The sequence below is a fragment of the Strix uralensis genome, chromosome 8 (genome assembly GCF_047716275.1).
Source record: "Strix uralensis isolate ZFMK-TIS-50842 chromosome 8, bStrUra1, whole genome shotgun sequence".
Taxonomy (NCBI): domain Eukaryota; kingdom Metazoa; phylum Chordata; class Aves; order Strigiformes; family Strigidae; genus Strix; species Strix uralensis.
Genome location: NC_133979.1, coordinates 31,187,060 through 31,204,032, shown reverse-complemented (window position 1 = coordinate 31,204,032; position 16,973 = coordinate 31,187,060). Strand labels below are relative to the sequence as shown.

At 38.9% G+C, this 16,973-nt stretch overlaps 1 protein-coding gene across 12 annotated transcripts in view; it reads left to right on the top strand.

The window, feature by feature from the left end:
• RALGPS2 (Ral GEF with PH domain and SH3 binding motif 2) overlaps positions 1-16,973 on the top strand; it is a 131,447-nt gene that overhangs the window by 13,723 nt on the left and 100,751 nt on the right. For 11 of the 12 annotated variants that reach the window (XM_074876991.1, XM_074876986.1, XM_074876997.1 and 8 more), the window contains one exon: positions 13,269-13,400. In XM_074876991.1, coding sequence (XP_074733092.1) covers positions 13,344-13,400 — 57 coding nt within the window. In that variant the 5' untranslated portion in view covers positions 13,269-13,343. Of the gene's footprint in view, positions 1-4,863; positions 4,881-13,268; positions 13,401-16,973 lie in introns of those variants that run through there. The other variant, XM_074876992.1, reaches the window with a different exon arrangement.

Below are 16,973 nucleotides of genomic sequence, written 5' to 3'. Positions count from 1 at the left end.
GTTTTAATATCTGAGGATCTTTGCTTTTGTTCTATTTGTGATTTCCCCAAGATTTGCATTGCTTAGTTGTTTTAGCACTGGGGTGATTTTGGCGATCCTAGAAAGGAAAGCAAAGCATTTTTTAATCAGTGTGCTAAGATTAGAGATTTCAGCTGTTAGTACTAACTGAAGTGGCAGTTTGTAGTGGATTTTTTTTTGGAAGGTGCCAGTCTGTGAGCTTTTTAAAGACACAGTTAACATCACTGAATGGTCACATAATAATGGTTTTTGTATTCCTGATTGTGATACCCTGTCATCTCATAGTGTGGACTTCCTTGCATTATAGCATTCTAGATTTACTTTTTACCAGTTTAACATAAAGATGAATGTAATTTTCTTTTTAATTAAGTGAACTGTTAAACAGCATGTTTGCCTTAAGAAGAAACAGCGTTATCTGCTGTAAAACACTAGATTTACATTCAAAATACCATTCTCCTCCAAATCTCTATCGAAACTATGTTGTGTACAGGCTGTCTCTCTGTCATTGCTCTTGGACCCAAGTTTTCAGCTTGCATGTATCTGCACTTAAATCAATTTTTAAAGTGTGCATCCATTGATTAGGTAGAAATGGACACAGCTGCATTTGATAAGCTGAAGGATATGTTTGAGTAATAATTATCTAGTTGTCCACTGAATAGCTCAAATATCCACGTAGAATTTGCATAGGCTATCACTTGTGAACTTACCGTGCTGAGTTCATAGTGCTGGAATAATCTTAAAAATCCTGCTTGCCAGACTGTATCAAAGGCATACTGGAATTTTTGTGTGGGGGGTAAATGAGCTGGACTTGACTTCTAAATCCTGAAAAGATCAGCAATGCTGTTACTTTGTCAGCAGTTGCCATGCTCTTAAAGGCATATAAAAATTGCAGGATTCCCCATGCTTTCTGTGAGATCTGGAAGAAAATGCTTATCCCTGCTTTGAACGTGTTCAGCTGTCCTCACTTGGCTTAAGTGTCTACAGCCTTTCTGTGCCTGTCAAACCATGCAGGCCAACCAGCACCATGTGTACCTGTGCATCTGGTGCCTTTACTTCTTTAATGCCAGTAAACTTTGTCCAGGTTGGTGTTTTCCTTTCCTGGCTTGTTGATCATATTGCCAGTAAATCCAGTGTAGAGCAGAAGGCTATATGTGCCTTTTTAGCATTTAATGATTTTTGCATTCCTTGTTTGAAGCATGGCTCACAAACTAGCATGCCTCTACCTCCTTAGGAAGTAATTTGAGAAATTATTTGATTTCCTTAGTCCCTGGTTAGTTTAAAGTTGTCATGTGTGCTGTAAAGAACTTTATCATTGATCTTTCCCCTGCAGTTTGTCATTTTCCCTGTTTTGTAACAAGAATTTGTGGCTTGCCTTTACTACCATTAGAGGTATACAAATGTTTTTGCATAGTTGGTTCTCGTGCTTTGCCAGCAGTGCTCTTCAAGTTAATGCTTGTGCTACATCTTGGTGTCTTTTTGATGCCTTCTGGAAAACATTGTATTCTACATCAGTTATACAAGTTCTACAAACTCTGTAGATATTTATTATGCCATTCCTTCTTTAGAGCAGATCCTTTCATCAATAATGTAAGTAGATGGCTTAGAAGTTGCTCCAGCAGGGCTCTCATTTGTACTGTCCATTTACCTGAAATCGCTTTTAGTTTTTTCTGGCAATTTGACTGTTGTTGTTAGTGCACAAGTAGTAAGGTGGGCATACCAGAATTTCAGGCTTTCAGATAAATTCCCGTCTGCCTTGAGTATCTAAAGAGACAAGATTTCCTTGCAGTCTACTGTAAGTTTCTGTTTTGATAACAAGAAAAGAGTCTGATACCACTTTAAAAATACACTATCCTCCTTCATGAAAATGTTCACTCTAAATTATTTCAGTTGAAGCAAACATATGCTTGGTCTCCAATTTCAGGCACTTTGTGTAAGTGATTGACATCTGGTTGGGCCAGCTGACAAATCCTTCCTGGATTTATGTGGTCATTCTTGAACATTTAAAACAAATTTCCAACATACATTTGGTTTGTTGAAGTCCTGGATTTGTATGAATTAACTTGAATTTGCTCATTTTCTGTATCATGTTTTATTAGGTAGATGCTTTGGTGGTCAGCAGTTACTGACTGGTCTTGAGTGAAGAAAAGTTTAGTATTAAACTGTCAGTGTTTGGGTCTTCGCCTGCTCTCTCATTAGTTGCCTGATTTACTGAGGTTCTTCTAAAGGGAGTTAGAAATATGGGAAAGATGTGGATGCTTGGATGGATAAATAACTGGTTTGTGTATTGTTTCCTCGTAGGAGTTGGATACTCTGAGCTTGGCACACTTTCGTAAATGAATGCGGGGGATAGTGACACAGGCAGCAAATCCAGCTCTTGCCCAAATATGTATTGTAGTTCCACATAAGTTGTCATACCAAATATAGGCAATTTGTATGCTGTTAGATTTTTTCATGTTAGCACCACTTCTATAGCAACGGTGCAAACTTCCGTATCGATGCATGATGTTTAAAAAAGAGTAATTTTAGAGAACATTGTTGAAATGTCATCACAGGTGTTACTGATAAAGACTGTGCTCATCAATCTGAAAGCTGAATTTTAAACCAGCCTAAAAGATATTGTGTGCCTTGTTCAAGAAAGATCCTTGTTGTCTGTTAATGGCTTTCAATAACTCAACAGTATTATCTTCTTCCTGAATGAGAAAGTCAGGCATTCAATGTGGGAGGAGTTTTGCCTTCTTTTTCCCTAAATGTCAATCTCTTTTGTCTCCCTGTACAGAGGGAGTGTGCAGTTGAGGCAGGTGTATGTACTGAGTCTAATTCTGTGGATTTGGAGGCTGTTACTCAGCAACAGTTGGTGCTTTGTCATCTCTTGCTTGTTAAAAATCCTAGGATGGTTTCATCATCTTGTTTTTGATTTGGCTCTTCTCAATTTTGACTCTAGCACTTAATGCCTACAGAGGATTATTTGATGAGGTGCATGGATATTTGAGTTTTCTTTACATCCACATGTGATGTGTAGGTTTACACAGAATATTCAGCAGAGTCTCAGTTTTCATCACTGGTTTTTCTTACATGTGCTTTTGGCATGCGAGTTGTGGTGATCGTTGGTGACCAAGTTCCTGTAGCCTCTTGATGGTAACAAAGCTCATGCTGTCAGTTGTTATCTCTGTTTCAGAACTTGCAAGTGTGCAGTTGCATGTAAAATGTTATTTAAATATCTTTCTCAAATCTTTTTCCTGTGAAGTCCTTTTCCTATTCTGAGAGAAGGTATGCCACCCACATGGGTCCTTTTGTAGATTGTTATAATGATTTTCTTCACATTTGTTTTCTGCTAGAATTTTTAGTGTTGCCTTATTTAAAATAAAAAAAATTTAAAAATTTAAAACTAAGAATATAAAAGGCAGCTTCTAGAGACTTTTCACAGTGAGAGTGTTGTGATATTTTTGCTCATGCACAGTCTATACTGATTCTTCCCTATTCATGTGTTGTTTGCATTATCCAGAAACGAAGCAAAACTGTGGATCTGAGTACCTCTGAAAAGAATATTTGGGTCCCGCAGTTCATGGGAGCAGCATTCAGCGCTCTACTGCATGCTCTTAAGTATGACTTCTCTGTTCAAGTGTTGTCTGTGATGTATTCTTCCTGTTAGTTCCACTGATACAGTGCCTGCACATCTAACCCATAAGAAAAATATTTTGTAAACTGAGCATCGGTTAATCAACATGACATTAATCATTTACTATTCCTCTTGTTTGCAAACAAAACTGGTGGCTACATGGCCATGGGGGGGGGGGGGGGGGGGGACTTGGAGAGGGAGACTGAGGAGGGCAAAACATTATTACACTTGATGTACTTTTTGTGCTAAAATAATTTGGTTCCTGAATCCTTACCCTTTTGACATATGGAAGGAAAAACAAACCATGCATCATAACTTCAGATGTTCAGTCTGTTCTGACAGCAATTTTACAATAATAGTCTGATCCAAAGGAATAAAACATTCTGTGCAATGCCCTTTCTAAAGAACCACAAAACAGAATAGAGGCTTGTAGGTGATCTCTGAAGAAAACGGCTCTGGGAAGCTGATAATTTGCAAGCAGTTTGTGAGCAGAAACTTTTTTTCAGTTCTTGTGCAGATACCTACTTAGTGAACCTACATTTTGTCTTTTTAATGCTCAAACTCTGCTGGAGAGACCTTTTGTTAGAAGAAAGCAAACCTTTTACAACCCCAGGCTAAACTTAAATAGCATGTACACATGTTCACATTTTTGGCTTACTCCATTTGTTGCCTGCGATGATTCAGGCCTGCATTGTGTGAGGGCCAGGATCTGCTACTGCTTGCAGCTGTGTACCAATGCTAGTGCTAAAATTTGGTGCCTTGTGCTGCAGTATCTACCAGTTAACTCTTGGCTATGAGTCAGTCCACTGAGTACAGCTGGCTTTTGAGTGGTGGAAGTCAGAACGGTAAGGATCTCCTTCCTATTTGTGTGCAACTAATTTAAAAAACCTTCCATTTTGAGCTGAACTTCTTTGTTGTTGTGAGTTGATTAAAAACTGAGCTAATAGTTTGATTTTTGTAATGGGATTTGATAAACAAGTAGCTTGTGCCCTGGAGGACATTATGGATTTTTGAGGTTTTTTCTTTATTTCATCTGAGGAAATGGAAGCTATGAGTTGTACTGGTTCTTGAGATTAAAGAGGGGAGTACCAGCTACTGGAGCACCACGAAGAAGGGTTCTTGATAGCTGGAAACTAAGATATGAATGAGACAGAGCCTTACTGTGTAATAACTCTCTCTTTCTTTTCTCTCTCCCCACTCCCTGCTCCCAGAGTCAGAGAATGAGGTGCATAAAAGCAGCAATAAGGTGATTTTGTTGTCCAGAATGTAAGCGCACACATAATAGTGAAAGTGCTGTGTGGGCAGTGGCTTCTTAATAATTTCGCTTAATAGTTTGTCCAGGTAAAGCCTTTTCTAGAGTAAGAGAAGGACCATATTTAAATGAAACTTTTTTTTAATTTAAAAGTTCATTGTCAAACCTAATAAACCATTTTTTTGTTTTATTTGCTGCTATTCTGTGGATTCTAATTTCATTGGGCTCAGAGCTTAAACAGTTGATACCGCTGTGACTGTTGTGCAGCAGATGCTTAGGGAGAGAGTGGATGTGTGACATACCTTTGAGTGGTTGAGTTGTATGAGTATAGAAGTGCTTTGAGTTTGCAGCAGGACTAATCAAACCAGTGAAAACAGGAGCCTGTGTTGCGGGGTTAGCTCTACTGCTGATGCAGGCGCCATATGGCATGATTTCTTTCAGGAAGGAGGCTAGTATCAACTTAAGCAGCTATGGTTTTTTGCTTTTAGTACTATTTTCTGGAAACTGTTCAAGCAGCCGATTGTTGTATTCTGATTTTGAGCAAAAATTTACATTTTATTCATATTTCTGGTTTGTCCTCCTGGTATTTAAACATTGCAAGTGTATCCTCATGCAGGTTTCAGTTAGCATAAGCAAGCTGAGGTCTGGCTTCTGCTTCTGCAATGGAATCTTCAGAGAACCTGGAAGTCCTTCTCTGCATATATTTAATTCAAAAACCTTTTGGAAGCCAGGTGACCAGAACGGCATAGAGTACAGCATCGATATCTCTTGTGAAATGTTTTGGAGGTAGTATTTGTCCATAACTAATGCAACATCTTGATCTCATATGGCTACTTCATGCTTACAGCATTGGTGGCAGTTATTTCCAACTGTGCTGAATTCAGAGCAGAAATTTTACAGGGATCAACCCAAATGGTCCTTTAATGATCGACTTTCATTTTTCATTCTTCTGTCCATCAGGTAGCTTTTCAACCTGTATTATCTTACTCTCCTGTCTTTCCAAATGTTTTATCATTTTAATATTTGTACTGGTGTTGCATATTTAATAACTGTTAGTAATCTCTCCCTACTCTAATATTATGCTCCCCTGCCTATGTTTTTGTCATGTCTGTACCCTGTGCATGTTGTCTTCTTGTGTCTTTTATCTCAGTCTTCACGAGTGGCAGCTTATCAAATGCTTTGCCAGGATTCATGCAGCTGACCGGAGATTTCGTAGTATGTGAAATTTTAGGTCTGGGATTTGGTTATCTTCAGTAATAATTTCCTGCAGGAGGATGGGATTATATTAAGTTGCTTGAGCTTTTATTTAATCTCTATTGTGGAAGTTTCTATTTTTATCAGTTTTGCTATCTTATATTACCTCTTAATATTATCATGCTTACTGAAAGCATGTGTTTAGGTGGCTTTCATTTTTCTTTTTTAATGCTGTGTACATACTATCTTTGTTATCACGGAATAGGTTGGGTTGGAAGGGATCTTAAAGCTCATCTAGTTCCACCCCCCCTGCTGTGGGCAGGGACACCTTCCACTAGCCCAGGTTGCTCAAAGCCCCGTCCAGCCTGGCCTTGAACCCTTCCAGGCAGGGGGCAGCCACAGCTTCTCTAGGCAACTTCCAGTGTCTCACCACCCTCACAGTAAAAAACTTGTTCCTTATATCTAACTCTGCCCTTTTTCAGTTTAAATCTGTTACCCCTCATCCTGTCCCTACACTCCCTGATAAAGTTTCCCTCCCCATCTTTCCTGTACCCCCTTTAGGTACTGGGAGGCTGCTGTAAGGCCTCCCCAGAGCCTTCTCTTCTCCAGGCTGAACAACCCCAACTCTCTCAGCCTGTATTATTATTTATTCTTACAATGCAGTAATGTAGTTGGGTTTTTTTGTTTTGGTGAGTCAGTGTAAAACTGAAGAATATAGTTTGGAAGTTTTGACAAAATTGACAATTGAAGAATATAGTTTTGACTTGACAAAGTCTTCTTTCACAGTTGGATGAACATTGTTTGTTTTGTCGCCTATTCCTTGCTGACTTTCTGCTTAATTGTGGGGCTTTTGTGTGTGTTATTTTTTGTCTTGGTGTGGGGTGTGTATTTGGGGTTTTTTTTTGTGTTTCTTAGGTTTTTTTGTTTTAGTTTTTTAGCAGTTACCTCTGCTTTTGCCTTTTAGACAACAAGCTTTCTTGCTATCTTTTAGACATGTTTCTAGCTTTACCTATCTGTACATAGCTCCTGTGGACTTGGAGAAGTTCTAACAGGAGGTAATTAATAAAGAACAGTGGCTTCTGGGGCAAGAGAAGGAGGCCACGCATTTCTCGAAGTCAGGAGCATCGGACTACCTCCTCTCAGACTACTTTGGATTTCCCGCCCCCCCCCTCCAGTACCTGTAATGACTCTTATCACTGTGCGGCCTTGTGCTGTTTCCTGAATCTTTCCTGTTGCAGAGTGGACAACATACAGCCCAGCAGACGAGTGATTTTTCTTTAGTACTGGGTAGTATGTGCCTTTGCTAATGCAGTCCTTATGTACACACAGGTCTTGTAGGTATACTGAGGTGCATGTGCACCAAACTGCAGGCAGAGCTGTGAGTGTGATCAGCCCTTCCCCTGATGGCAGGTGGCATGAATACATGTGGATGTGGTGCCTGTGTGCCAGGGCACTTCGTCCTCCTTACTTAACCTTCCTTGGCGCCTGCATGCCGCTGGGGCACCTTGAACCCCTTCCAAACAGTTGCCTTGAGTGTGTGGCAGCTTGTATGCAGCTAGGGTTGTACAGCACCACTGTACAGCAGAGCAGCCAGAGCCTCCATCTGCCAGCTTGATACAGACCAGCCAGAGGTGTGCTTGGCATGTGAGGCATCCGTGCTGGGCGTTGGGTCAGCAGAATTTCCTGTACCCCTACTTGCTCAAGGTGCAACATGTTAGCTAAGTGAGTCTCAGCATCTGTATAGTGATCTTGTGGGAAGCACAGTACATATTCATCTAAAAGTTCCCAAATCAGACTAAAAGGTATTTCATAACTGTATGCCTTACAAAGATTAAGGAAAAAGTACCTGGAGAATGCATTAAAGTGGCCGCATCTTAATGTTGCCATATTTTTAGTATTGTCTGATTTATTTTGGCCATATTGTGACCCTTTAGCAAAGAGATTTTACCTCAAACTACTGAGGAGGGAAATCACACAGGAACCCAGCACCCAAACCCACAAGCATTTCTGGGTGTTCTTCATGTAAGGTAGGGATTACTGTGTTCAAAATGAGTAATTGTAATACAGGTTCTTTCTTGTAGCCCTGTATGCTAAGGAACTATAGATTAATTTGCCTATTTTGTATTTAACAAGCTCTGATCAAAAGGGCGGTGAGGCATCCAAGATACACAAAGTGCTTCCAGATGGAAGGATCAGACTTGGTGCCTATTAGGCAAATGTGACAGTTGCTTGAAGTACTTTAATTACTGTTTCACTGAAGCTTCTACCTTGTGTTCAGTGGTTAAAAGCAATGTTAATTTAGAAAGTGCCAAGCAGTGCTGGAAAAAATACACTTCTAACTAAGAATCAAAGGGCTCAGATCCAGAATTAGAATTCAGCCAGTGGCTTCAGGATTTCACTGAAGTGTCTTGAGGTCCTGGTATGGAATAGTTGAATCTAGCTAGGCTGTACTACACGTGGGGGAGTGAAGATTCAGTGGAGCCCAGTACACTTGTGTTCCTCATCTAAAAAGAAATAGCTTTTTCTACACTGTTAGTCAAAATACCAGTGAGAGTTTCCACAAGATCAGGAACTCAGGTTGATTGTGTCTGGAACTGAATTTTTTGTTTCCTACTGTTCTTTGGTCCCCAGAGCCTTCGGTAGTGACTTGGCATTCGTAGTTGATCATAATCCACCCAAGGCACTTCTGTTTTCTTCATGGGGATCTGTGATCAAAACAAATGACACTTTGTTCTGACATTCTGAATAAGAACAAATAGGATGTTGGTCATCGTGACTCTTGAGCTATTCATAAAATTGCACTGTAGCTATGTTTCCTCAAAGCTTTTGTACTGTTCTGGACAGGAAGTTTTTAATGTAATTTTAGGGTCTTTTAAAAAGTGGTTTGTACAGTGTATTTTTGGGATAGTGTTTGACCTAAGCTGAGACAAAAATATCTCTGGATTCTGTTGTGGAAGGGAGTCAGGCTTAGGTGCCCTCTTAGGCACCTGTCAGTCCAGTACTCTCTGACCAGGTTTATTTAGATATTCCACACATGGAGGATGTAATGTTTAATATTAAATTTACTGTTTGAAGGTAGTTGATGTTACAGAGGATTTCTGATTTAGCAGAGTGATATAAAATACACTGAAATTGCAATACAAATGCAAGTTAAACTTAGCAAAATATAGCAATTGCCAAATGCAGTTCAAACACAATGCTAATGTGATCCCTATTACTGGTCTCTAGAATATGCTCACTGTCACGATGTTGGGTGTCCCCAGTCGCCTAGAAGGAATATGTGGGTTGAAGCCGGCTTAAGCTTGTTGTTCTCTTTGAAATTCCTTTGTTAGTTATTTAGTTTTTGTACTCTGTTGGGCTGAGCCATGTATTCACTCCCCCATGCTGGTCTAGCTACCTCAGGGAGACATTCACTTTTTTAATGAACTCGGGGAGAAACATTTACACCACTAGTTGATTCACTCAACTGTAATATAGTCAGTTGATCTGCTCAACGGATATAGCTGTTTATCTAAAACAAAGGCCACCCTTTGGTCCCCTTTGTGCTGAGATAAAGTCAGCTTCTTTGCAACAGCTGTGGTCAGTCACACCCTGCATTATTCCCTGAGCTTCAGGGGCACGTTGCCCTTGCTCATCTTCACTGAGCTGCCTTCCATTTTGGGGGTTTATAGGTCAGTCACTGTAATGGAACCATCATCAAATACAGCCTTGGATGAATTTGCAGAAAAACTCGGACTCACTGAAGAAAGCGGACCCTGCTTAGTCTAGACATTTTCATTCTTTGGGTATGATGAATCTTTTAATCGGTATTTTTAGTTTGCTTTTTACTGTACAGTATGCATGGCATGAAGAGGTAGGAAGATACACCACATAGCGCATCCAGGCTTCAGGTTGGCATAAATGCATGCTTTAGTATTTTATGGTCGTATAAAACACTTTCAATTCCACATTTAATGCATTTCTGAGCACAGACATCTATTAAATTGAAGAGGAGAAACAGACCTGAAGTTCAAATTACTCAGTGTAATTCAGTTTTTGTAATTGGATATACAGGATATGCAGTGAAAACTGTGACTCACTATTGCAGTGTGGACCCAGTCATTTCACGTATCCAGCTATGTTGCTCTGCACAGCTCTGCTGTTGATCACTCTCTGGTATTGCTATTTACTTATTTTGGTGTTGAGCAGAAGGGTAGTATAGCAAGCAAATGATTTAATTATTCCAGTGTTGGGATTTTTTTCAATATTTGTCTTAAATGATACACTGGCTAAAATTGTTGCTGTGACTTTTTATTGTTATGGGAGTGGTGATGTTCTCATGTCTAATGCAGCTTTCAAAAGTACTTTTTAAATATTGCAAATTCTGGAACTTTAAAGTTGATAAATGCTAGTTTATAGCAGTTCAATACTAATTCTGCCTCTTACTGTATCTCCATGAGGTGGGAAAAAGTAGAAATGTATTCAAACATACTATTGTAAAGTGGCAATGTGTACAAAATTAACATTGTGTAGACAGCTTTGTTGTGATACAGCCTGACTGGCAGGTGGTATATCTTGTAATCTAGATTTCTTTTGTATGCAGGGTTTTTCTAAGTAATTTTCTATTTATTTAAAAAAAAAAATTAAAAATCCACCTTTTACATTACATGCCTTGTAGGAGTCTCTTCTCCACGTGGTGGCCAGTTTCAACTATACTTGACTAAGGGACAGAGTTCTCACAATTCTTTTCACAGTCAGTAACAAGGTAGGAAAGGAAAACCTGGATCAGTGTGCACCACCGTGGTACCCTCCAGGTACAGTCCTCTAAAGTGACAGTCTGTCGAGCAGTTGCCAGGCTCACCAATCCCATTTAGCCTGCTGTTAGGTGAATGGGCATGTGCTGTGTTCAGACAGCACAGGGCTAAGTGACTCTGTCTGGCACGCAGAATGAGTGGGCAGATGCAAACAAAATTCCTGATAGCTTAGGAAACAGGTAGTAAACTGGAGCTGTTAAGGGACCAAGGGTAAGGCCTGAGACAGTGAATTACAAAATATGGGGTGGGGGGGAAGTTGCTGGGTGCCTATGGGTTATGTGAGACTAATCATTAGGAAACTGGGCTTTAACCCCCCTGCTTATAGAGGAATTAATTTGCTCTTGTTTATCTGAGGCTGCTCTGCCAACTCCATAGGCTTCTATGATACACATAATTTCTTTTGAATAGCACCATCCAAATCCCTCCACAAAAAAACCTCCAAACTTCCATTTTCACTTTTCCTTGGTCAGAAACAGTTCTTCCCCAATTCTTCCTCTTAGTATGGGGAAGGGGAACAACTGAAGTATATGTGAGACAAGGGTCAAATATGTAACCTTTAGTTTGAGATTGCCTTTGCATGACACAATCATGGACTATATAGTATAATGAAATTGTGCAAAGTGTCAATTCTCCTTATAATTACAGTGCTTAAAAAAAAATTTTTAAAGGATACTTTTTTAGCAGAGATTAAATTGGGACCAGTGTACCATTTTGAACATGTGGAGGGCCTGCAACTGGTTTTGGAGATGTGATACCTCTGTCCTCTACTGTCACTGCATAAATGAAAATTATGACACGTCAGAGTTTTATTTCCTCGCTTTTCAGTTCAGTAATGAAAAGGCTATAGGAAATATTCCACATGAGACAATCTGAAGAATAATTGAGATAGGAAAGGACAGGACAGCAGTGACACTTGCAAGCCAAAGATGAGGTATTTTTTTCCCTTTGTATGGTCTGTTAGTATAATACCAGCTAAAATCTAAGTGCAGTTAAGTGTATTTTTAATGGAGGAAACACAATCTTAATTATAGCATATGGGCTGGGAGTGTATTACAGTGAAATGTAGCATCTTCTGTCCTGTAAATGAGACAGTCCCATCATTATTTTTTTTTAAATAAGAAAGAGTAGACTGAATGGCTGTTCTGAACTACAGAAGTACGGCTCAACATAGTTCAGATGGGGACTGTTAATACCTGAAAATACCTGGAAGCTATGATGTTTGACTGAAATATGCAGTGTGGCTCTCTGAGTTGTCCTCCTTTCTGTATTGTGTTCCTACAATGCCACTTTAAAGTTAATGCCTTTTTTGAGGATATTTTATTAGTTGAATATTGTAGTTTCTTGCCTTCAGGCTTGTTTATCTGACATACCTGCTTTAGGTCACTTGGAGATAGAGCTTTTTGGATTATTTTGTTTATGTCATTAGAGGTCTTAAGTATGAGAAGCTGTAACACGATTTTGTTATCTCGTATTACTCAGTTACCTGTCATTTACCTTTTCCACTTATTTGCAGATTGTGAAATAGTTCTGAGTTAAACTACAAACGTAGAGTGAATTTCATAAATAATAGCAGCTTTGGAAACAGTTGCACTTGTTATACGCATAGACCTATGAAAACTGATTTATGATCCTTTTCACACTAGAGGGCACTAACATCTCATGAAATTTAAGCCCAAACCAATTTTTACTCTCTCTGTAACACTTTGGTATTGGGTAGTCATACTGTTTTCGTAGTGGATGCCAAAGGTTTCAATTTCCTTGCAGCCTTTTCTCTGTAGAAATGAAAAGTAATAGTATTCTTGCAAGGATGCGTTAAACATTAGAGTGTGGAGTTTTCCTTTGTGTGGTGGGGTGGGTTTTTTGGTGTGGGTTTTTTTTTTTTAACTAAACAATACTTCGGGTAATTTGTGGAGAAAAGTGTAAATTTCACTTGTACTCCTAAATTACTTTTAATGTGGTAATTTTCACTCAAAGCTGGTGAATAGGCATATAAGATAGGAAATTATTGAATAAATTCTTATAAAACTTATCTATGAGTTAACAGCTAGAATATATTTAAAGTTGGTAATCCAAGGAAAAGAATCATGCATGAACTGACATTGCAGGCCTAACTTTAAGTTAGGATTAATGCATACATTTACATATTGATACCTGGTATGTAGAAAATAGTATGGAAAAGAATATGGAAGTCTAAACTGTCAGTAAGTAATGGATCACAAAGGAACCGTGTCGGTTTTAAGGAGGTAATTTTAGAATGTGCTTGAATCTAAAGTTTGAACTTCAAAGTGATATAGCCATTTTGGAAGTACTTTATTTTTGTTATGGATTTTAGGTACTGAATCTTGTTTAAAAAGCGTGAGTAAAATGGTTTCTGATTACTTGTTGCTTTTTGTAGGAATGGTTATTCAGTTGCCTTGGAGATGATCCTGCTGCTGTAAATGTAGGGCCGAAGATTAATGGTGTGGGCAGCATGGACCTAATGAACGGACAGTCAAGCAGTGTTAATATTGCGGCTACTGCTTCAGAGGTAAGGATTACAAAACTCAGTTATGGGATACTTAAGACCATAAGTACTTGATTTTTTTTTAAAATGCACCAAAATGTAAGTTTTTCTTTTAACGCATCTGCACCAGATTCTTGTTTTGTGTGTTGTTTTCATATGCCCCAGTTTAGATGGGAGTAATTCAGAGTTGACCTTTGTGTACCAAAATAAAGCATGAGCTAGCATTTACAGCCTTGCCATAGCCAAAGCTGCCTTTTTTATGTTCTCTTCCATCACATCCAAACAAGGAAGCTTTTCTTTTCAAGTTTCAACAATAATAGATGCTCTTCGTGCAATAAGCTGGGCTGGCAAGGCCTGTGGGAAATGTTCTCTTCTTTGACAGGTACTTGTGTGTGTATGTGTGTGTGTTGAGGGGTGATCTGACACAGTAGCTCTCGAATAAGGTTGTTCCCTTTGTCTCCTGGACTATATTCAGGCACTGGTGTGGGTCCTCTCCTGCCCACCAAAGCTTCTGCCCTCTGGAAGTGAACAGCTCCTGAGTTAAGAGCGTGTGTATCAGCCAAGCAAAGGAGATTGGCCTCCTATGCTCATGCCTCTTATTTTGAAGTTGATATAGTTTTCCATTTGTCATCTAAGGAAAAGAAGGAGCAGAGTGAAGTTAGTACCAGAACTTTTTGAGTTGTCTTTGCTAGGATCATGTGAGGAGCTGTTGAGAGTTGTGACTGGTGCCTAAATTTAGTGAGAGGGTTTGCAAGAACTGGTTGGTTTCGGAGGATTTTGTTTTGTTTTTTCCAAAACTCTTGCAAGTCACTTCCTCTTTAAGTTCTTGTTGGTTGTTTTTCTTAATGCCTTGTAGTACTGGGATGAAGGGAACTGAAAATCTGCCTTCAGCGTATATTGAGTGATCTTTCCAGATGCGTTGTTTGTCTGCCATCTTTAGGATGACTGAGTATATGCTTTGGCTTGTACAGATGTACGATACTAACCTAAGCTTTCTGCTCAAGAAAAACAGTTACTTTATTGCTGATGCATATTATTTTTATTGCTTTTGTCACAATGTGAAACATGTTTTTACCATAGTGGATTTCAGTTTGTCTTTTTTTCTTTAATTCTTCATTTGCCTTTGTTGAAAAGACAAGGTATTCAAGAACACTACGAAGTCAGTAGTGATGAGAGCCACTAACAGTTGCTTCCTTGAATGAATCTTTGGACCTTACCGAAGATGTTTATTTTATTTATATATTTACACATGTATTTTGGCAGCAGAGCTACTGCATGTATGCAGTGCACTTGCATGTGCCTATGGAAATGGAAAGTACTGCAAACAAGGTGAAAGGAAAATTGGTGTGTTGTATTATCAAAAGGAATCAAATGATCTCCAGGACAATTTCACAAGCATTGTTGATTTAAACAAGAAAGTTGGCGTCAATCTCCAAGACCATTGTTTGTTTTATACAGATTCTTGTACTTCCCTTATGATTGCATTATGAATTATTGACCATTTGTTGGCATGCAACTGAAAAATTTCTTTGAAGGAACGCTGTCTTTTTACTCAACAAGATAGTCTTGCATATTACATGATGTCTGATAAAATTGAGTAGAATATATTTTGGCAAAGTTATGTGAATCTGCTTTCAGCAAGTGGTATTTTTTTTTTTCCTATCTTGACTAATCGGGAAGAGAGGGGACTTGTAACTGAAATGTTTCTGTAAGTACATTGGTTACTGAAAAAGCCTGTCTGGTTTGGAGTTCTTGGTGGTGTTTTCAAAGTCAGGTTTTTCAGAGAGATGATACTGTTAGAAGAACCTAACTAAAACTGGACATGATTAACTGAGTGTGTATTTTCTTTGTGTCCTCATTAAAAAAGTGCTTAAAAATGGACAAGAGTTTTTCAGCTGACTGAATTCTTAAAAGAGTTCAAATGTTCTTGTTTCTGTGAGTGGGAAGCTGAAATCAAAACATACTGTGTAGCCTAAAACACGGCCTTGTTAGGTTTTCAGGAGAATACATTAGCACAGTAGAACTGTTTACCAGCATCAGTGACCATGTGCTACCCTCCCTCCTGCCTTGGCATCAGCAGACATGATGCAGGTGTTACTGAAAGTGCAGTGTAACTGCTGAATTTTGGCTTCCACCAGAAGTGATCTGGTGCAGTAGTCATTCGTGTGCATGTTGTGTATATGATATGTATCCATAGTCATGAAAACTTTCAACATTAGCAGTAAAATTACACAGACTGTCAGAAAATGCCTTCATTATGTGGGCCAAAGTCAAACCTTTTCAGCTTTCTAGGAGGTATCCCCCTGTGATGGTGGTGCTTAAGGATACATGAGTCTCCAGTGTAAGACTAGACAGGTCTTGGTTTATGCTCAGTGTGTTTTGCCACAGCTGAGCTGGAGCTCCCAGCAATGGTGAGAATAAGCTCTGTGCACAAATACTACTTTTCTTTCTCTCGAATCTCTCCAAACAAAGTACTAGCAAACCTGTTGTGGGAGCTCTACTAGTGCTTCCGTCAAGGCTGTGCTGTTGCTGAAGCATGCAAGTGCCATGCTGTGCTTCAGGCAAGCCTGCTGTTTGCTGAAGAAGCAGTATTAAACTTGATAGAGGTACTGACTGTAGTAACTGTGGTCCTTCATGATGGTTTTGTCTGCGTGTCTCATCTTCTTTCTTACTTTTTAGTCAAGAGCTTGCTTTATGCCAGGTTTCTGAAAGTGAGAAGAAACTAAGAAGCAAGAAACATGCATAGCCTTTCAGGTCTTCAGAGGATAGTGTGGGATAGCACACTCTATGCCTGTTTCTGAAATGAGTGTGCCTGGGGTCCAGATGTGAAGCATACATCTGGATGTGATGTCTCAATCTCCATGCGAAAAACCCCTTCTTTCTTGTAATGACTCAACAGAATTGAGGTTTGCATCTATATACTGGAGGAAGTGATTACTTATAACACAGGTGTATGGTTTCCATGTATGAAAATGAAACATATGAAATCAATATGAAGTGTTAACTTCGTACAAAGTGTTAATTTCTTGAACCATGCTTGTATTTTGTGAGGAAGCTAAATTATGTTGTAAATGAATATTATTCTATGAATTTTTTAGGATCTGGTATTTTTTGCAAATGCGAATTACTAGCATTTAAAAAAACCTAAAATTGTTCATACTAAGTATTTCAGCAGGAACACATATGTAGCACACAGTGTAATTTCTGTAAGTTTTAATGCTTCTAAGAGAAACAGGAAGAGATTGATACTGTTCTTTGATGTTAACTATTCCTTTGGGCAGACCTTGTCTTTTTCCTCACTGTTTTTTTCAGTTTGAAATTCAGTGTGACTATTTTTCTTATTGTTGTTATTAACTTTCCTATCAACAACATTGGAATTGTGTTGCAATGTAACTTTGTCTTTTGAGGAACACCTTTGAAATCCGTTTAAGTCAGTTTGAGAGTCTCTGATTTTAGTGGTCTTTAGTGACTTTTAATTGCTTTTAATTGCAAATTTAATTTGCCCAGTAGAAAACTTTTGTGAACAGTGATGTTTGAACAGAAATTTTGCTTTTGGGAGTGTAAAAACAAAAAAAGAAGAGGGAACCAAAATCTCGT